This window comes from Balaenoptera borealis (assembly GCF_965194805.1).
Source record: "Balaenoptera borealis genome assembly, chromosome: 9".
NCBI lineage: Eukaryota > Metazoa > Chordata > Mammalia > Artiodactyla > Balaenopteridae > Balaenoptera > Balaenoptera borealis.
In genome coordinates, this window is record NC_138873.1 from 119,252,449 (window position 1) to 119,269,667 (window position 17,219).

The 17,219-nt window shown below is 39.0% G+C and overlaps 1 protein-coding gene across 10 annotated transcripts in view; it reads right to left on the minus strand.

Annotated features, from left to right (window-relative positions):
* UBE3D (ubiquitin protein ligase E3D) overlaps positions 1 to 17,219 on the minus strand; it is a 202,016-nt gene that overhangs the window by 75,767 nt on the left and 109,030 nt on the right. Inside the window, exon 10 of one of the 10 annotated variants that reach the window (XM_082405883.1) lies at positions 4,374 to 7,389. The exons of the other annotated variants lie outside the window; for them this stretch is intronic. Within the exon in view, the coding sequence (XP_082262009.1) occupies positions 7,372 to 7,389 (18 nt within the window). The 3' untranslated portion in view covers positions 4,374 to 7,371. Of the gene's footprint in view, positions 1 to 4,373; positions 7,390 to 17,219 lie in introns of those variants that run through there. 10 annotated transcript variants of the gene reach the window in all.

Sequence of the window (17,219 nt, forward strand, 5' to 3'; positions counted from 1 at the left end):
TTCTCCCTGGCTAATGCTGTGTCTCCTGACCATCAGGCACTTGTGTTCAGACTAACTGATGGTGGACTTTCTTCCTGGGGCACGGACAAATTGTCTCTAGGACACCAGGCTTCTCTGCTAACTCTGTGGTCTTATCGACCTACCTTTTTTTTTTCTTTTAATTTAAGTATAGATGATGTACAATATTATGTAAGTTGCAGGTGTACAATATAGTGACTCACAATTTTTAAAGGCTATATCCCATTTATAGTTATTATAAAATATTGGCTATATTCCCTGTGTTGTATAATATATCCTTGTAGCTTATTTTATACAGAATAGTTTGTACCTGTTAATCCCCTCTCTCTATATCACCCCTCCCCCGACTGGTAACCACTAGTTTGTTCTCTATATCTGTGAGTCTGCCTCGTTTTTGTTATATTCACCATTTTGTTGTATTTTTACCTGTTTTTAAAGGGATGTGCTCTGAAGTTCTGGTAAGGGCTAGAACCCATTCTTTGGCTCCAATTCAGAGTTACTCATTTGGTACAGTCCTTCCTCCCTTCCCCCCCAAAATGCACTAAAAAGCTTTCCTCTGTCCTTTTTCTCCCCCTTACTTTCTTCTTGCTCAGAGCAATCCTATTTCATTTTTCACAGAATATGATTTTCTGTGTTCGCTTTATCATTTTTACCCCCTCAGTGTCATTAATGACCTTCGAGCTATTAATAACCTTCAGTTATTCTATGTTTTTTCCTTCCACCTTCATCTTTATTTTGCCCCCATTTCAGAGCTGAAGGACAACAGTACAATGAGTAAATTGTAAAGTTGTGTCACAGTTCCCCTAGGGACAGTCTCCTTCCTTGCGCTATTAAGTTGGAAAACGGCTTTTTAAAAAAAATCAAGGTTTTGTCACAGAGCAGGTGCAATCATTACGATGTGAAATTAGTCCTTTTTCCAGTGAAAGTGGTGCAATACTTTACTTGTAACTGCACAAAGGGATTTAGAAAATGGAATATAAAAAAAACCTATCAAGAGCTTTAGAGGGTTATGTGCAAAGTTATATGATAGTTTGTTCCTGCAATATAGACAATAAAGCCATGCCGCTGTGGAATGCCAAAGTTTTGCTTTCTGGATTCACCAATGCAAAATCAGTTCATTTAAACTCTGGAGAATGACCTGCTTTTCATTCATGCACACATCCATGTCGTCTCTGTTCCCCACGTTCACTGGGCTCCTCCAATGTGCCAGGCAGAGTGATGAATTAAAAAAAAAGCAAGAGAAAAAAGAAATCTTTTTTATCCTGAGAAGCATGTCGATGGTTATCCTCTATGCTAGGCAAGCCGCTCACTTCAAAAATTATCTCATAAATTGTATTTACTTGCAGAAAATGAGGCCGCACGGTAATAATAAACCTGCCTGCAGGCAGATTCACTAAGGCAGATGTGGTTTTACAGCACTCTGTAAAACCCATGACTGTTTCGCTAGTTAATAACTGGCAGCCCAGAGGGCTTGGACCACAGTGGGAGAAAAACAACCAGCCCTTGGATTCTTGCTCTGTGGTTTGCCACTTGTCTGGCTTTGACTTAGCCTCTCTGAGCCTCAGTTTCCTCCTGTGAAAAACAGGACCAGCTGCACCAGTTTCCAAAGAGTGGTTCTTAGGATTGAATGAGATAAAATCCACAAGGCTTCTATGACTGTGCCTGTTACAGTTTCAGCAGCATGATTATCATGACTGGAGTTTACAGCCTGGGAGACATGACAGCCCTAAATCAAGGCATTCCTTTTTTCTCAGAAGGAGAATGACAGGGCTAATTTCAAGGAGGCGGAGGAGACGGGTTGAAAATTAGGGTCTCCCTCCCCGTCCTAGCCCCGCCCCACTGCTCTGAGTTGGGCACCTACTTCCTTCACCTACATACCCCAATTACTCATTATCTCCATGAATGCCCTTCTACATCAGCACCCCGGTCACTGATCCCTCCCTGTCACCATGATCTTTTCCTCTATCTAGCCCAAACTTATTTAGAGATAGCTTAACTCAGGGAAGTAGCTGACCACTTTAAATGAGTCAAAGAAAGGGAAGAAAATAAATCAATTTTCTTTTTGTTTGGGGATGGAGACGACGGAAGAGGAAAAGAAGGACACAGAGATAACTGGACTTAAAAAAAAAAAAAAAAAAGGGACTTAATAATCCAAACTTAACAACAGAAACTGATGCTTGCTTGTGGAGAGGCCTATCGATTTCATGTGTTCGCCTCAATTTGGCTCACAGAATTATAGAACGCTAGAGCTGGAAGAGATCTCAAAAATCATTCAGTCAAATCCCATCCTTTTAGAGCTAAAGAAACTGAGGCCCAAAGAAGTCTTATATGATGTGCTGAAGGCAACCCAGCTCATCGCTGCAGACCTACAACTAGACTAGGTTTCTTACAGTTTCATTCCAAACAGAATTTCAAATGATTTGGGTGTAGTATGTTTAGGTGGTTGAGGTTATGATATTTTGTCTCTGTTTCTTTGTTGCTATTGTCTTCATTTAGCATGAAAAAGATGCAGTCTGACTTGATAAGTCTGGACTGGTCGGATGTACTTTAAGTGCCCAGTGATGGTGGTGGAGCGGTCCGTGAATGCTCTGAAATTGCAGGCAGAATTGTAAGTGGATGGACATTTTTCTAGGAATAGGGTGAAAAGCTTTAACACGCTCTCAAAGGTGCCAGCGAGCAAAACAAAGTTAAGCGAGTGGCCTGGGCAGGGAAGAGAGTGGTGAGTCCAGTGTTTCCACGCTCTGCAGGTGCAGACCTGGGGGGTGCAGGGTAGGGGGAAGCTGGCTGGCACAGCAGACTCTGCCATCCACCTTGGCATCAAGCAGCGTGGCATGACTTCCTACCTTCTTTCGAAATTCATGTTCTGCTCAGTTTGCTGAAAGAAAGTCTTCTGCTGCTGGGAGTCAGGAGCCTGAAAACCACTGTTACAGCATGCCTGTAAAACCTCAGCAAAGGTGTGTCCATAAATTATGTGTAAATTATTCCTGTCCATAATAATTTACAGCATTCTGCCAAGAGCGCCCCTTCTCCTGACTGTCTTTGTTGCTGTTCTTTTACTCTCATGTTTAACAATCAAGATGATAGATACCTCTTGCCTTCTCAACATCTTCATGAGTTCCTGCCGGTGGCAAGAAAATAAGGGCCAGGCATTGGAAGTGGCTAGAAAAAAAGAGCCTGAGTCCATCCTTTCTCATTCTGAGAGGATAATGGAAATTACTTTTTCTGTTTCCCTGGCATCTCACAGGCTGATCTTCATCCCAAAGGCCTAGGTGCTGCTATAGATGCATCAGAATCCCTGAGGGATTGTCCACCTTTTTCTTTTTTAATCACCAGAGAAATGCTCTCCCCTCCATTTTTCTTAGACAATAAAGAGTTGAGGGCATATATTTACAAACAAGAAGTTTTAAGTTTTATAGAATGTTCATTAACTTGAATTATGGATGGGGAAAAATGAGAACTAGTAAAAAGCAATAATGTTTAGAAAGCAATATATTTGGTCATTTTCACCCCAAATTAGAACTTCATGCCCCTAAGACACAAGTCTAAATAATGTTTGTGTTGCATTAACCTTAAGCTATACTATGGCAAAAGTAGATTACAGGAGATCACAAAAAAATAGTTATAACATTAGCAGCAGCTAGCAGGGATATTCTGGCAAGCAATCACTCTTAAAGATTCAGTTATAAACATCAGGATCACGGTCTGGGCCTGTGTGAGTTTGTACGATATTCGAGTACAAATATATGACTTCAAAAATAAGTATCATACTGAAAATTGACCACCCAGAAGACGTTTTTATATTTGAGGTGTTTCTCTTCTTCTGGTTTTACCCCCTGACTTCATGTGTTGATGAAGGTTGGCAGAGCCTGGGGTTGGAGGGGTACTTAGCAATCAGCTGGTTCACTCTCTCTCTCCCATTCTCCCCAAGTCTAACCATTTCTGCTACTCCATATGGCCCCTCCCCTAGAATTAGAATTTTTAAAGCTATTCTCTCATTGAATAGCTGGGTGGACACCCAGGAATGTTCCGGGCATTGTGAATTATATTATACAAGTATAAGGTAATGTTCCTGTTTTCAAGGAATTTATCATCTCACTGGAAACCTTGGAACTACATTTAAGCAGCTGTCATACTAAGTGACAGCAGCCAGAGCAGGAAGTGATGAAAATGCAGGAGTTAATCTTATTGTCTTCTTTGGGATCCTCTACAGTACCTAATATCAGGTTTATAACACGGCTTGTTGAGCCAGAGTGGTACAGACAACAGAGCACTGGGCTGGGAGATAAGGGGCCGCGTCTCCAAGAGTAACAGAAGTCGATGTGTAGAATTAGAAATAGAGGGAATAGTCACAGGGATAAAAGTAACAACCATTTATTCAGCATTTTTTTTTTTTCCAAGTACTTCTCATATACTCATTGACTTTATAATTACAATACCTATAAAGTAATACTATTAATATATAGATGAAGAGACAGAGGCTAAGAGGGGTCCTACAGTCAGCATGATGTGGAGGGGTTGAACTTTCACACCACACCTGTCTGATTTCTAAGCCCATGCTTAAAAATGCATCTCGACTCCTAAGTTCTATCATTTCTGAGATTCTGTAAGTGTGTTAAATACCTAGTGTTTGATATCTTATTTAATTGTGAAATATAGCAAAGCTCATAAAGTATTCAGACATTTCTGCAGAAATTTTACTGATATCTAAGTATGTAATGATTGTCTAGTTCTCACATTAATATACCTTAAAGACTTTTACTGTAGCATCCTTAAGATAACAACAAACCCTTCACAAGTCCAAACTTCTTCTGTTGTTTACATGCATGACTGAACTGCTATGGTTACAAGGTTTTTAAAAGTCACTTTACAAATGAGAAAATGATGGTATCAGGTATTAAGAAACACACCTGAGTTTATCTGATGAAAAAGTTCAAAAGAAGACCAAAGCATTTTCCAGAACAGATTCCTAGTTTAGCTTAGCTGAAGTTCCACAGAAGCATAAGGTTGGGTATAACGAGATATAAACCAGTGCACTGTCTTCTTTGCTGCTATGGATTCATTCATGAAAGAATTATAAGATAGTTTTCACTCTCCTCGACTTCCCTCATGCACAGAAAGAGCAGAAAGACCCTAGTGAGCATGACTCTGGACCTTCGTTACTCCCCCTTGAGGCTAGCGCTTCCAGAGGCCAGGGCAGTGGGCAGCCCCACAAGGAGAAAGTAGAATTCTTAGGATGCAAGTCAGGGGAGGGGTGGGTTAAGTTCCAAAGCGGTGGCGACCCCTGCTCTTCATATAGTTCCTGGCTGTACAAGTGTCAGGATCTGGGAGGGCAGATGATTCTAAGGTCAAGGTCCTTAGCGAAGGTCCCAGAGGCAGCAGCACGGATCTCAATGACTAGCCTGGCACAGACGGAGTCAAAACCCCAGGGAAACCATTCTTCTGGATTTGGGCAGAGTGCCTTGCCAGGAATCTTTTTCCTTGATTTTCTTGGACTGATAAAGATTGGTTACTTGTAAGAGAATCAATCGACTGATTACTTTAGGAGAGAGAAAACTTGCCTGAGAAAAACAAGCAGACGTTGTAGTTTCAACGTCTATCCCCAAAATGGCAAACAGGAAGCAACGCCTCACACACAAAAGTTCACTGTAAACATTCACTATCTGAGAAAACAGTACTTCAAACATCACCATATGAAACTACTAAGAAAAGTCTCATTTTCCAAGTCTGATTCCTAACATTAAGGCTCAACTGCTAAAAAAAAAGTATATAAATTTTTAAAAAACATATTCACAGAGAGAACTACTATATATTAACACTATAACCAAATACCACACAGTTGGCTGGAGTCATGGGAGAGAAGTGTTTTGGGATGAATTACGGAACAAAGGGGATCCGTGTCTAGCAATTAATCTCTAAAGTCCTTCGCCAAAGTTTCCCTTCTCATCCAGGCTGACAGATGCATTTTGGGATTTGATATCCAGAAAATCCTTGGGAGGAATTCTAAGAGTAATTTTCCTCCGAGGAGGCAAGGTAGTAAAGAAGGCAAGGTAAGTTGCCTTCAGTACTCCTTTGATATGCTTCCCTTTTTAGTACGGTAACAGCATGCTGATCTGCAACAACGCAATTTAAATGGAAGTTTAAGATATATTACACATTTTGCTGCCCTTAAAAACAGCAATGCACCAAGCCTAAAAAGATTTCATCAGGCACAATTTAACCTTTTCCTGATGATCCAAAGTCAATATTATGAATTACCTATTAGTTCTGTGGTCTCAGGCAAGTCACGGGAACCTCTAAGCATAGGTGTCCTCTTTACCATGTGAATGACAGTACTTCTCTCATAGAATGGTGATGGTGGATTAAAGGAGATCAACCCTGTAAAACACTTAGCACGGAGTCCTTTGCATTCTTAAAAGACTCAAAATGGTAGCTACTGCTACTTTTAACATATTTCCCTGCTTTTGGCTGTGATCTAGAAAATTAGGTTGACCTATGAGTGTAACTTCTGAAGAAGTTACTACATAGGATTTAAAACTTTAAAAGATTTATTTGTCTTTTAGGAAAACAAAAGATCTAACTCCCATTTCTTCCAATATGGTAGACTTGATGTCAGAAGAAGCCCTCTCAATATAAAAGACTAAAAATGCTGAATAAATAATTTTTAAATCTTTAAAGCCCATAGCTGAATTGTCAGGAGAATAATTGAACCCTCCGGTGGGAAAAGAATCCTGCACCTCTTGGTAAGCCAGGGTGGAAGACAGAGTTTCCCAGAGGCCTCTGCCTATCCTTGAAGGTCTCGACTAGAGTGTGAGCTTTAACCTGTGGAATTTTGGGGGTCCGAGGACAAGCCTGGGGCCCTGAAAAATAGAAGGTTGGATCAGAGACCCCGGAGATTCCTGCCCCACCCCACAGTGAACAAACTGGGGAAAAATATCCACGTTCTAGAGGCAGACTGTGGGTGAGGCTACTTGCCTGCCTCGGCCTTGACTCAGAGTCTGGCATGGGGGGTGGGGGAAAGGCACCCCTGAGAAATCCTGATTGCAGGTCCACACTAGAGCGTTAGAATTCACCCTGTTTGGGATCAGAATTCACCCTGTTTACGGGGCCTCACAAATAATCCTCTCTGCAGGAACATACTTTCCACCCAGGCCTCAAAGAACTCCCACAGATAAAGTTCCAAGGAGAGCGCGAGCTTGCCAGTACAGTTACCCAATACGTGAGCAGCTGAGCAGAAACAAGGTGCAGAGCCAGACCCGCAAAGCTGTAGGGATTTTAATTTTGGAAGAACATATAATAAGTATGTTTAAAGAAATAAAAGAAGTACCAAAAGTATGTCTAGGGAACATGAGACTTTCAAAACTTCGGGCAGATCTGAAAAAGAAACAAACAGTATTTCTGGAAATGAAAAATATAAAACTTGACATCAGAAATCTAATGGATAAGGCAAAACATGAGATGGGATATCGCTGAAGAAAGATTAGTGATTAAGACTAAATAATAGGGATTTCCCTGGTGGTGTAGTGGTTAAGAATCCGCCTGCCAATACAGGGGACATGGGTTCGAGCCCTGGTCCAGGAAGATCCCACATGTGAGGAGCAACTAAGCCCGTGCGCCACAACTACTGAGCCTGCGCTCTAGAGCCCACGAGCCACAACTACTGAGCCCACGTGCCTAGAGTCCGTGCTCTGCAACAAGAGGAGCCACCGCGATGAGAAGCCCGTGCACCACAACAAAGAGGAGCCCCTACTCGCCGCAACTAGAGAAAGCCCACGCACAGCAACAAAGACCCAATGCAGCCAAAAATAAATAAATTAATTAATGTAAAAAAACAACTAAATAATAGTTGTAGCAGGCATAAAAGGTATATTCTGAACAACTTTCACCAAAATTCTGAAAATGTAAATGAAATAGACAAATCTCGAGAATATAAATTACTTAAAGTGATTAAAGAAGAAATAGAAAGCCTGAATCATCCTAAACCTTTACTTCTGCTGAGTCAGCAGTTAAACATTTTTCTAACTTGGAAAACACCAGGTCCAGTTTTACAAATGAGTTTTACCAAACAGGTAATTTCAATCTTATTATAAAGTCTTCCAGAAACAGAAATAGAAGAAACTCTCTCTCCAAGTCATTTTATGGGCCTATCAAAACCTTGACACCAAAACCCCACAAAGACAGTATAAATGAAGAAAAGTACAAGCTTGTCTCAACTCTGAATATAAATGCAGATCCTAAACAAAAGATGAGCAAACTACAGATCATGACCAAACTGAGAGTAACTCAAGAGTAAGTTTAACATTTGAAAATTTCAGGTAATTCACCATATTAACAGAGGACATGCAGAAAAAAATTGTGTGCAGCCAAAGCCTGGAGTCAAATGTAAAAACATAAATTAAGCTTTGTAATGTTCTTTGTAGGCTAATTACACCTTCCCTGCATACCTGGTAATTCACAGTAGGTAAAGCAGTGAAAAGAGGCTAATTTCTTTCTTAAGTAGAAACATGCATATGCAAAAACAGCATATAAAGAAAAGCCAGGCAGGGGAAAAAACATACTTAAAAGAAACTAACACACCATTGTAAGGCAGTTATACTCCAATAAAGACGTTAAAAAAAAAAAAGTCCCAAAACAGCCATCATTAAACACATTTCTCTCTTTATTCAAAACATTTACTGAGCCTCTAACTGTACACTGAGACACTGTACTTGACAAGATGTACAGTAATAAAAGCAAAAAAAGGTAACAGCCTTTTTCTTGCATAGCTTACAACTACTAATTGATAAAACAGTATATTTTGGTGGAAAAGTAAATTGATGTGAACTTTCTGGAGAGTGATTTGGCAAAACGTATCAAAACAAAAAATATTAAAAATATTCATAACCCTTTGACTTCAGAAATGATTAGAGATTCAGCCAAGGCTTATGGACAAGAATTGTTTCTATAGCATAATTAATTTTTTGTACAAAAAGCTGAATTTATTGTTTCTGAAAACTGCTGAGTAACTTTAGTTTGTTTACAGTCTCTAGTATCACAGATTCAAAACACTGTATTTTGCCTCTCAATCCAATTATATGATCTAAAAAGTGATTAGGCAACTTGTAAACCATTTATTACCATTTATAGAATATGTTAAAAAAAATCCTTGCCCAGCAGGATACTAGCTTTATTTTTTAAATTGCTGAATCTTTGCATAAATTTTTAAAAAGGCACACATATTTCATTTTATTCTGTGTTTTAAAAAATGCCATCACTTGTTTCCTTTAAAAATTTTTCATCCATTTAAAAATGTTTTGAAGTTCAACTGTTCAATTTAAGGTAGAATGTAGAAATTTCATAGTATTTAAATTAAACCTTACCCTTGTCTTGACTGAACCTAAGAACTCTGCTGGAGTCCCTGTTGGCCTCTTGGTCATGCTTTTCCTAAGACGTGGAATCTCATCTTTACTGGTCGTCACCTGCTATGTCTAAATGAGCCCATGGAGAATGTGTGCTGTGCCTGGACGTGACCCTGCAGACCTATATTGCCCACTGTTATAAACAGCAACGAGCTGACAATCTGTAATCTGCCTTATACAACGTGCAAATAGAGACATCCCCCAGACATGGTCCTCCATTTCAATGCTGGCCTCAAGTAGTCTGGTATGCCATCAGTACGAACTGGTAAAAATTCGAGTGATACCTGTCCCCCCCCGCCCCGCCCCGACCCCCAAGCTATGTCTGTGGCACCTGTTAAGGTCGAAACATTTCTGATGAACTTTGGATTGAAGATGTGCACATAACAGAGAATGTCAGCTAATATCCTTGGCTCAGCATCAATGTTATTGACTTGTATGGTCTCCCCATTCTTGGCTCTGATGACACCTCCTGGCTTGAAGGCTTAGGCTTGAGGTTACGTCCACAGAGAGGGCCAGACCTGTTACATTAAGTGGCAAGCTGAGCTTGTGGCCGTCACAACGGCTGAGCACACGGCAGCTCCTCCCATGTCAGCCCTCGGGAAGTTGATGTTTGCAGACACCTTGGTAAGGTTACCACCAGGGTCAAAGGACATCCCCTTCCCAAAAATACGAGTGGCACTTCACTTGCACTGAGGCTGCCCCTGTAGTGAATCTGCAAGACGACCAGATGTTCATTACGTCATTTGGCCACACTTTAAAAAGATCCAATTTCTGGGTCTTCAGTCCAAGACTTAGGTGTGATCTAGACCTGAGCTTTACTCTTAGAACTTTAAGATTCTTCTCCATTATTTCTGCAAATATGGTAGGTATCTCATAGGCTGGTGTCTCCATCAAAAAGGAGGCCAAGTTCTGCCCAGAAGCAAATAGGACTCCTTTCTGCCAGGCCTGCGATTCCCCACTTCCACGTAGCTCAGCAGAGGCAAGAGTTTTGTCTTTCTGTTTCAGCTCCTCACATTTGTATAGACCAAGATATGCCCCTCCCACTGCTGGGCAACCCCATGGATACTCCTCCACGGATGAGATCTCTCTGTCATGAAGCTGCCTGCAGTCTGCTGGAGTAGCAACGCTGGATTTTTTTGCCTTCATTCTGGTTTTCCTGCTCATTTGTTCCATCTGCCTTTTTACCCAGGATAACAGGATGGTGGAGAAGTCAGGACGCAGGCCATAGAAGGTTTGTGTTTTGCCTGCCTTCGGAGGTGGTTCAGAATGATCAAATTTCTCTTGATATTTCAGAAATCAGTTTATCACGATTATCTCCTGTCCATGTAAACTGTGAAGCAACTTCTCTTCCTTTGGCACAGATTCCTAAAACAAGGCCCTTTTTTATGGCTGTGGTAGGGAGACCCTAGTCCCAAAGATGCTTTATGCCCAGGCCCAGAGAGGGACTCTGTTTATCATCTTAAAAACTGGAAACAGCCTCAGACTTCATACAGATAGTCATACAAATGAATATTATTCAGTCATTAAATATGTTTGCAAATCACATTAATGGCCAGGGAAACTGTTCACAAAAATAAAACATTAAGGGAAAAAAGCAAAATCAACACTATTCATGATTGAATATCATATAGGCATCACAAATCATGTTTCAAAGTGATAGAAGTCAACAGCATAATTGTTAAAAGTCACAGACTCTGGAGTGAGATCTGAGTTTGAATCCCGTCTCTATCGCTTACGAGCTTTGTGAACATGGGCGAACCCCGTCTCTATCACTTACAAGCTTTGTGAACTTTGAAAATCTCTCCGTGATTCAGTTTGCTCATGTGACAAAGGTAGACAATGACAGCACTTATATTAGGGACTCTTGAAAAGATTCAGTGAGTTAATATGTATAAAGTGCCTACAAGAGTGATACCACATTGTAAATACTCAATAAATATAAGCTATTCTTATTAAATGATATAAGAAACTATTAATGACATAAATGAAGAAAGCAGGATTTAACATTATGCACAGTATGATTCTAGTTTTGTAAAACCAACTGCCTTCTCTTTTCACCACTCCCCCCCACAGTTCTCCCCTGCGTATATGCAGAGAAAACTCCGGAAGGCAAGACACTTAAACGCTAACGCTGAAGGATATGATTCAGGAACTTTTTTTTTCCTTTTTAGACTTTTTCATTTTAAAATGTCCAACAAGCACTATATATTTCTTTTAAAATTAAAGAGAAACGCTTTTTTTTTTTTTAAAGGACTCCCGTTTCCTCTTGTTGGGCCACGGTACTCTGCCTCAGTGCTAGTGTGCTCTTTTTTTTTTTTTCCACAGAGATCCAACTTAGGGACATAACTTTCAGGTTAGTAGGTAAGATAAGAGAAGGACGACTAGAGGAAAACATATCAAAAATACCAGAATGATGTCTAAAGGAGAATATATCAGAAAGGAAAAATTGGCAGGTGCCCACGTCATGGAGGAGAAAAGTAATTTCCATATTTCCATGTAGAGAAACGGGTCAGCTAGTGATGACACTCATGATGAAAGTTAGCACAAGGCTGGGGATAAGGAAAATGAGTTTTTCCCCCATCTAGCTTGATTTGCTTAGGTTTTGTGTTCACAGCCTACCAAAGTCAAGACGTCCCATATATTACGTAGGGACAAAAATTTGAATGATTAAGGTTAAGTGACACAGATATGTCTGAAAACAAAGCTTACTTCTTTAAAAAATAAAATATATGATTTGAAGAAGGAATAATACACCAAAGTCACCTTTCTTTTAATTTGAATATATTTTTGTCTTTATAAATCAATCTACTGTAACAAAAATGTCCCTGGAGCGCTATCATATTTTCTGCCTGCCCAGCATCTTTTGAACACCCTTGAAATGTTTGAGGAATTTCTTTCCTTATTGGCCCTACTTCCCTAGGTCAGAAGCCAGAAAACTTGTTTCCCCAGACTCCTAAGAAGCTTAAAGGAGGAAATCCCAGCTTGCTTTACCCAAGCCCTTTCTCAGAATTTTCAGTCCATTTCACTGTGACTTGTAAACCTGAATGTAGAAATGGAGTGGGATCCATGTAAAAAGTGAATAAGAATGCAACACTTGGTCAGATGCTAAACTGGATCCTGGGAGCCACACATACGAATGACTTTCTTTTTTAAGCCAATTGCTATCAACCACAAAAAACCAAAACAAGTCTTCGAATCTCTCATGGACGTCTGAAAACATTATTAATGATGTTACATGTATCATAAAAAGCAGAGGAACAGGAAATAATCTGAATTTTTAAAAATACAGTTCAACTACATCCTGATTTCTGTAATCAGCTCTATACTGCAAATTACCACTTCATCATAGTAAATTTGCAAATGTATGGGGAAGCTTAAAAAGATCTTTTAACACCTGTTTTAGGGACACCAACCGCCTTATACAATCACCTCTGCACATTCAGAAAACAAGATTCATTTACCAAGTCTGCTTAAATTTTAAAACATGAACGCATTCAGTGATAATTTTATTTTGCAGAGCAGAAAGAAGCACAAGGGAGCTTCTAAATGTTGGCTCTCATTATACTTCCAATTATTTCAATTATTTCAGATCATGCATAAAGCAATTTCCCCTCTGACAAAATACTGGATAAAGATATCCAAAGGAATCCAAATAGCAGCAGTCTTTGTACATATGGTAAATTATCTTCTTGGGGGGGAAAAAGCTGTAAGTTAGGTGATGTAATATGAATTTGATTTTCTTGTGGAAACACTATTATAACAAAAGCTTGAGTAACTAAATCTATTCCAACTTTAAATATATGACTACAAACACTGTATTTAATCAATTCTTCTGTAATATTTCAAACATGATTCTAAAAAACCAATACGGCAACCAAAATAATAAGACCATGCCAAGTATGATTCCTGATTGAGTTCATGTTAAAAATCAGAGGTTAAAGAAATAAACCTTTCTTTGGGTAAAGGTAAGATATCCATTTAGCCCACAAGCCAATGAACCCTTTCTTAACAACTTTCTCACTTCTTAGGCATGGCTTTTCAATAGCCATGTTTGTCCTGCATACCCTGGGCCCTAATTCTATCCAATGTAATAAACACTGACCTACTAGAATTGTCTGTTGCATCATGAAACTAAGATTTTTTGGGGGAAAGGGTCACTTCAATGCTTTTAGAGAAAATGTCATTTTTGCTAAGCTTCTTTTATAATTAAAGGACTAGATAAGGGCTTTCTATAACTAAAAAACAGAAGATTTCTGATTTTCTTAAGAGTCCAGTTCCTCAACACCACCATCTATACATTAAACCTAATGTTAAGTCATGGATGTCTTTAAGATGAAGATAACCAACATTTACTTCTTCAGTATTTTCTATCCATCCTTCCAACCCTCAAAGTGTGCATTTATACCATCAACAAGCTTAAAAGCTTTGAAATAAATGATGCCCACACTCAAAAAACAATTAATTATTGTGTATATATCAAAACTTTCCACCTCAACCTGAAGTCTTATATGTTATCTTACATATTATAGTAATAAACTATAATCAGTGTGATGATTTCTTTTTTATTTTATTTTTCATGGAAGTACAGTTAATTCACAATGTTGTGTTAGTTTCTGGTGCACAGCAAAGTGATTCAGCTTTACATACATATATGCATATATATATATTCTTTTTCATATTCTTTTCCATTATAGTTTATTACATGATATTGAATATAGTTCCCTGTGCTATACAGTAGGACCTTGTTGTTTATCTATTTTATATATAATAGTTTGTATCTGCTAATCCCAAACTCCTAATTTATCCCTCCCTCTCCCCTTTCCCCTTTGGTAACCATAAGTTTGTTTTCTATGTCTGTGAGTCTGTTTCTGTTTTGTAAATAAGTTCATTTGTATCATATTTTAGATTCTACATATAAGTGATATCATATGATATTTGTCTTTCTCTGACTTACTTCACTTAGTATGATAATCTCTAGGTCCATCCATGTTGCTGCAAATGGCATTATTTCATTCTTTTTTATGGCTGGGTAGTATTCCATTGTATATATGTACCACATCTTCTTTGTCCATTCATCTGTCAATGGACATTTAGGTTGCTTCCACATCTTGGCTATTGTAAATAGTGCTGCTATGAACACTGGGGTGCATGTATATTTTCGAATTATGGTTTTGTCCAGATATATGAACTGGAGTGGGGTTGCTGGATCATACGGTGGTTCTTTTAGTTTTTTAAGGAACCTCCATACTGTTCTCCATAGTGGCTGCACCAATTTACATTCCCACCAACAGTGTATGAGGGTTTGCTTTTCTCCACACCCTCTCCAGCATTTGTTATTTGTAGACTACTTAAATGATGACCATTCTGACAGGTATGAGGTGATACTTCATAGTAGTTTTGGTTTGCATTTCTCTAATAATTAGCGATGTTGAGCATCTTTTCATATGCTTATTGGCCGTCTGTATGTCTTCTTTGGAGAAATGTCTATTTAGATCTTCTGCCCATTTTTCGATTGGGTTGTTTGTTTTTTGGTTATTGAGTTGTATGAGCTGCTTGTGTATTTTGCAAACTAAGCCCTTGTCAGTATGTGAGGACTTCTTAAATTGCATCCCTGCTACCTCCTGGCCCAAACCCTCAGATGCAGTCTGGCTTCCTTCTAACACCTCTCTTCCCTACATGGTACCAGGATTTTCCCTTTCTTAGGGCTCAAAAGATAAGCCTTAGTCTAGCTTCCCACTTTGCATAGAATACCTTTTTTTCATTTTTGGTATGCCACTCATTATTTTCAAACTTTTTTATCTTCAAATAATTTTAGACTCAGAGAAAAGTTGCAAAAAAAAGTACAGAGTGTCCCCATATGCCCCTAACCAGCTTCCCCTAATATTAACATCTTCCATAACCACAGGACAACTACCGAAACCAGGAAATTAATATGTGTACAATATTTACTAAGTAAACTACAGACCTTATTCAACTTCATCAGTTTTCATTTGTTGCACTTAGATCCCTAATCCATTCGGAGTTTATTCTTATGCGTGGTGTGAGATATGGATCAAATTTTACCTTTTTCCAAATAGCAACCCCGTTGTTCACAACAGCATTATTCATAATAGCCAAAAAATAGAAGCAACCAAAATATCCATAAACTGCTGAATGGATGAATTAAAATGTGATATATCCATACTATGGAGTATTACTCAGCAATAAAAAGGAAGGAAGCATTGATATATGTTACAACATGAATGAAGCTTCAAAACATTATGTTAAGTGAAAGAGGCCAGTCACAAAGACCATGATGCCATCATTTAAAAAAATTCTGCAATTTCAATATATATGTCCCTTTCAGGAGTTGTTTAATAAGAGAATTTATGAATATCCAGGTATAAGGGCCTTCCTCTTTTTTATTTTTGTTAGAAAACTGTGACTTTTAGCATTCAAGAGTGTCCTTTTTCATATTTAATGCTCTGGGGCTTACATTCTATGTTGTCTGATATCAGGATCACTACCACTTCTTTTTCTTTCCATTTATACAGTACACTTTTATCCGTCCTTCATTCTTAGAATATCTATTTTAGCTAGGTCTCTGATATAGAACATATATTTGGGTTTTATATTGTGAACCAAATTGTAAATCTTTTTAATAGGTAAATTAAGCCTATTCACATTTATTGTTATACCTGATGTGTTTAGTCATAAATCTATCATAATATTTTATAACCATAAATTTAAAAAAATTTCCCTGTGTTTCTTTCCCCACAAGATGTGTATACTGACATTTAGGAAAGTTTCTTATTTTTGTTCTAGTGTCTACCTTTGTAATTATTCTTTTTTTTAATTTTTATTTATTTAATTTATTTATTTTTGGCTGCGTTGGGTCTTTGTTGCTGCGCGCAGGCTTTCTCTAGTTGCGGCGAGCAGGGGCTACTCTTTGTTACGGTGCGCAGGCTTCTCGTTGCGGTGGCTTCTCCTGTTGTGGAGCAAGGGCTCCAGGCGCACGGGCTTCAGTAGTTGTGGCTTGCAGGCTCAGTAGTTGTGGCTTGCGGGCTCTAGAGCACAGGCTCAGTATTTGTGGCACACGGGCTTAGTTGCTCCGCAGCATGTGGGATCTTCCCGGACCAGGGCTCAAACCCGTGTCCCCTGCATTGGCAGGCGGATTCTTAACCACTGCATCACCAGGGAAGCCCTGTAATTATTCTTTTTAAACATCCTTTATTTAACTAGTCACCATCTGGATTATCAGGTTTTGCTTTTGGTAGGAGTATTCTTTATCACCCACTTACTGCCTATACAACGAGTTTTTTCTGTTTTCATTTTTCCTTCTCCCTCTCCTCCCGCCTTTTAGTTACATTATTTCTACTTTGCACAGTATGTAACATTTGTGCATTAGTCTTCTACCATCATTCCTGTCACTGTTCTAGTCTAATACGTGCATCTTTATATTTTTAAAGGTCATGATCAGGGCCAGTCCTATGCTGAATTTTTCTCAGCCATTACCAGGGAATCCTCTAGAATAGGGGTCAACATACTTTTTCTATAAAAGACCAAATAGTAGAGACTTAACGCTTTGTGGGCCATATGGTCCCCAGTGTACTCCAACCCTGCCAATATAGCACAAAAGCAGCCACAGATAATATGTAAACAAATGTCCGTGGCTGAGTTCCAACAGAACTTTATTTACAAAAACAGGTGGCAGTCCATGGTTTGCTAACCTTTCTCTAGTACATTCTTCAAGAGGGGTTAAGTGCAGGATTAATTTTGTATGGTCAAAACTGTTTCAGCATTGCCTTAACATCTGAAGGACAGCTT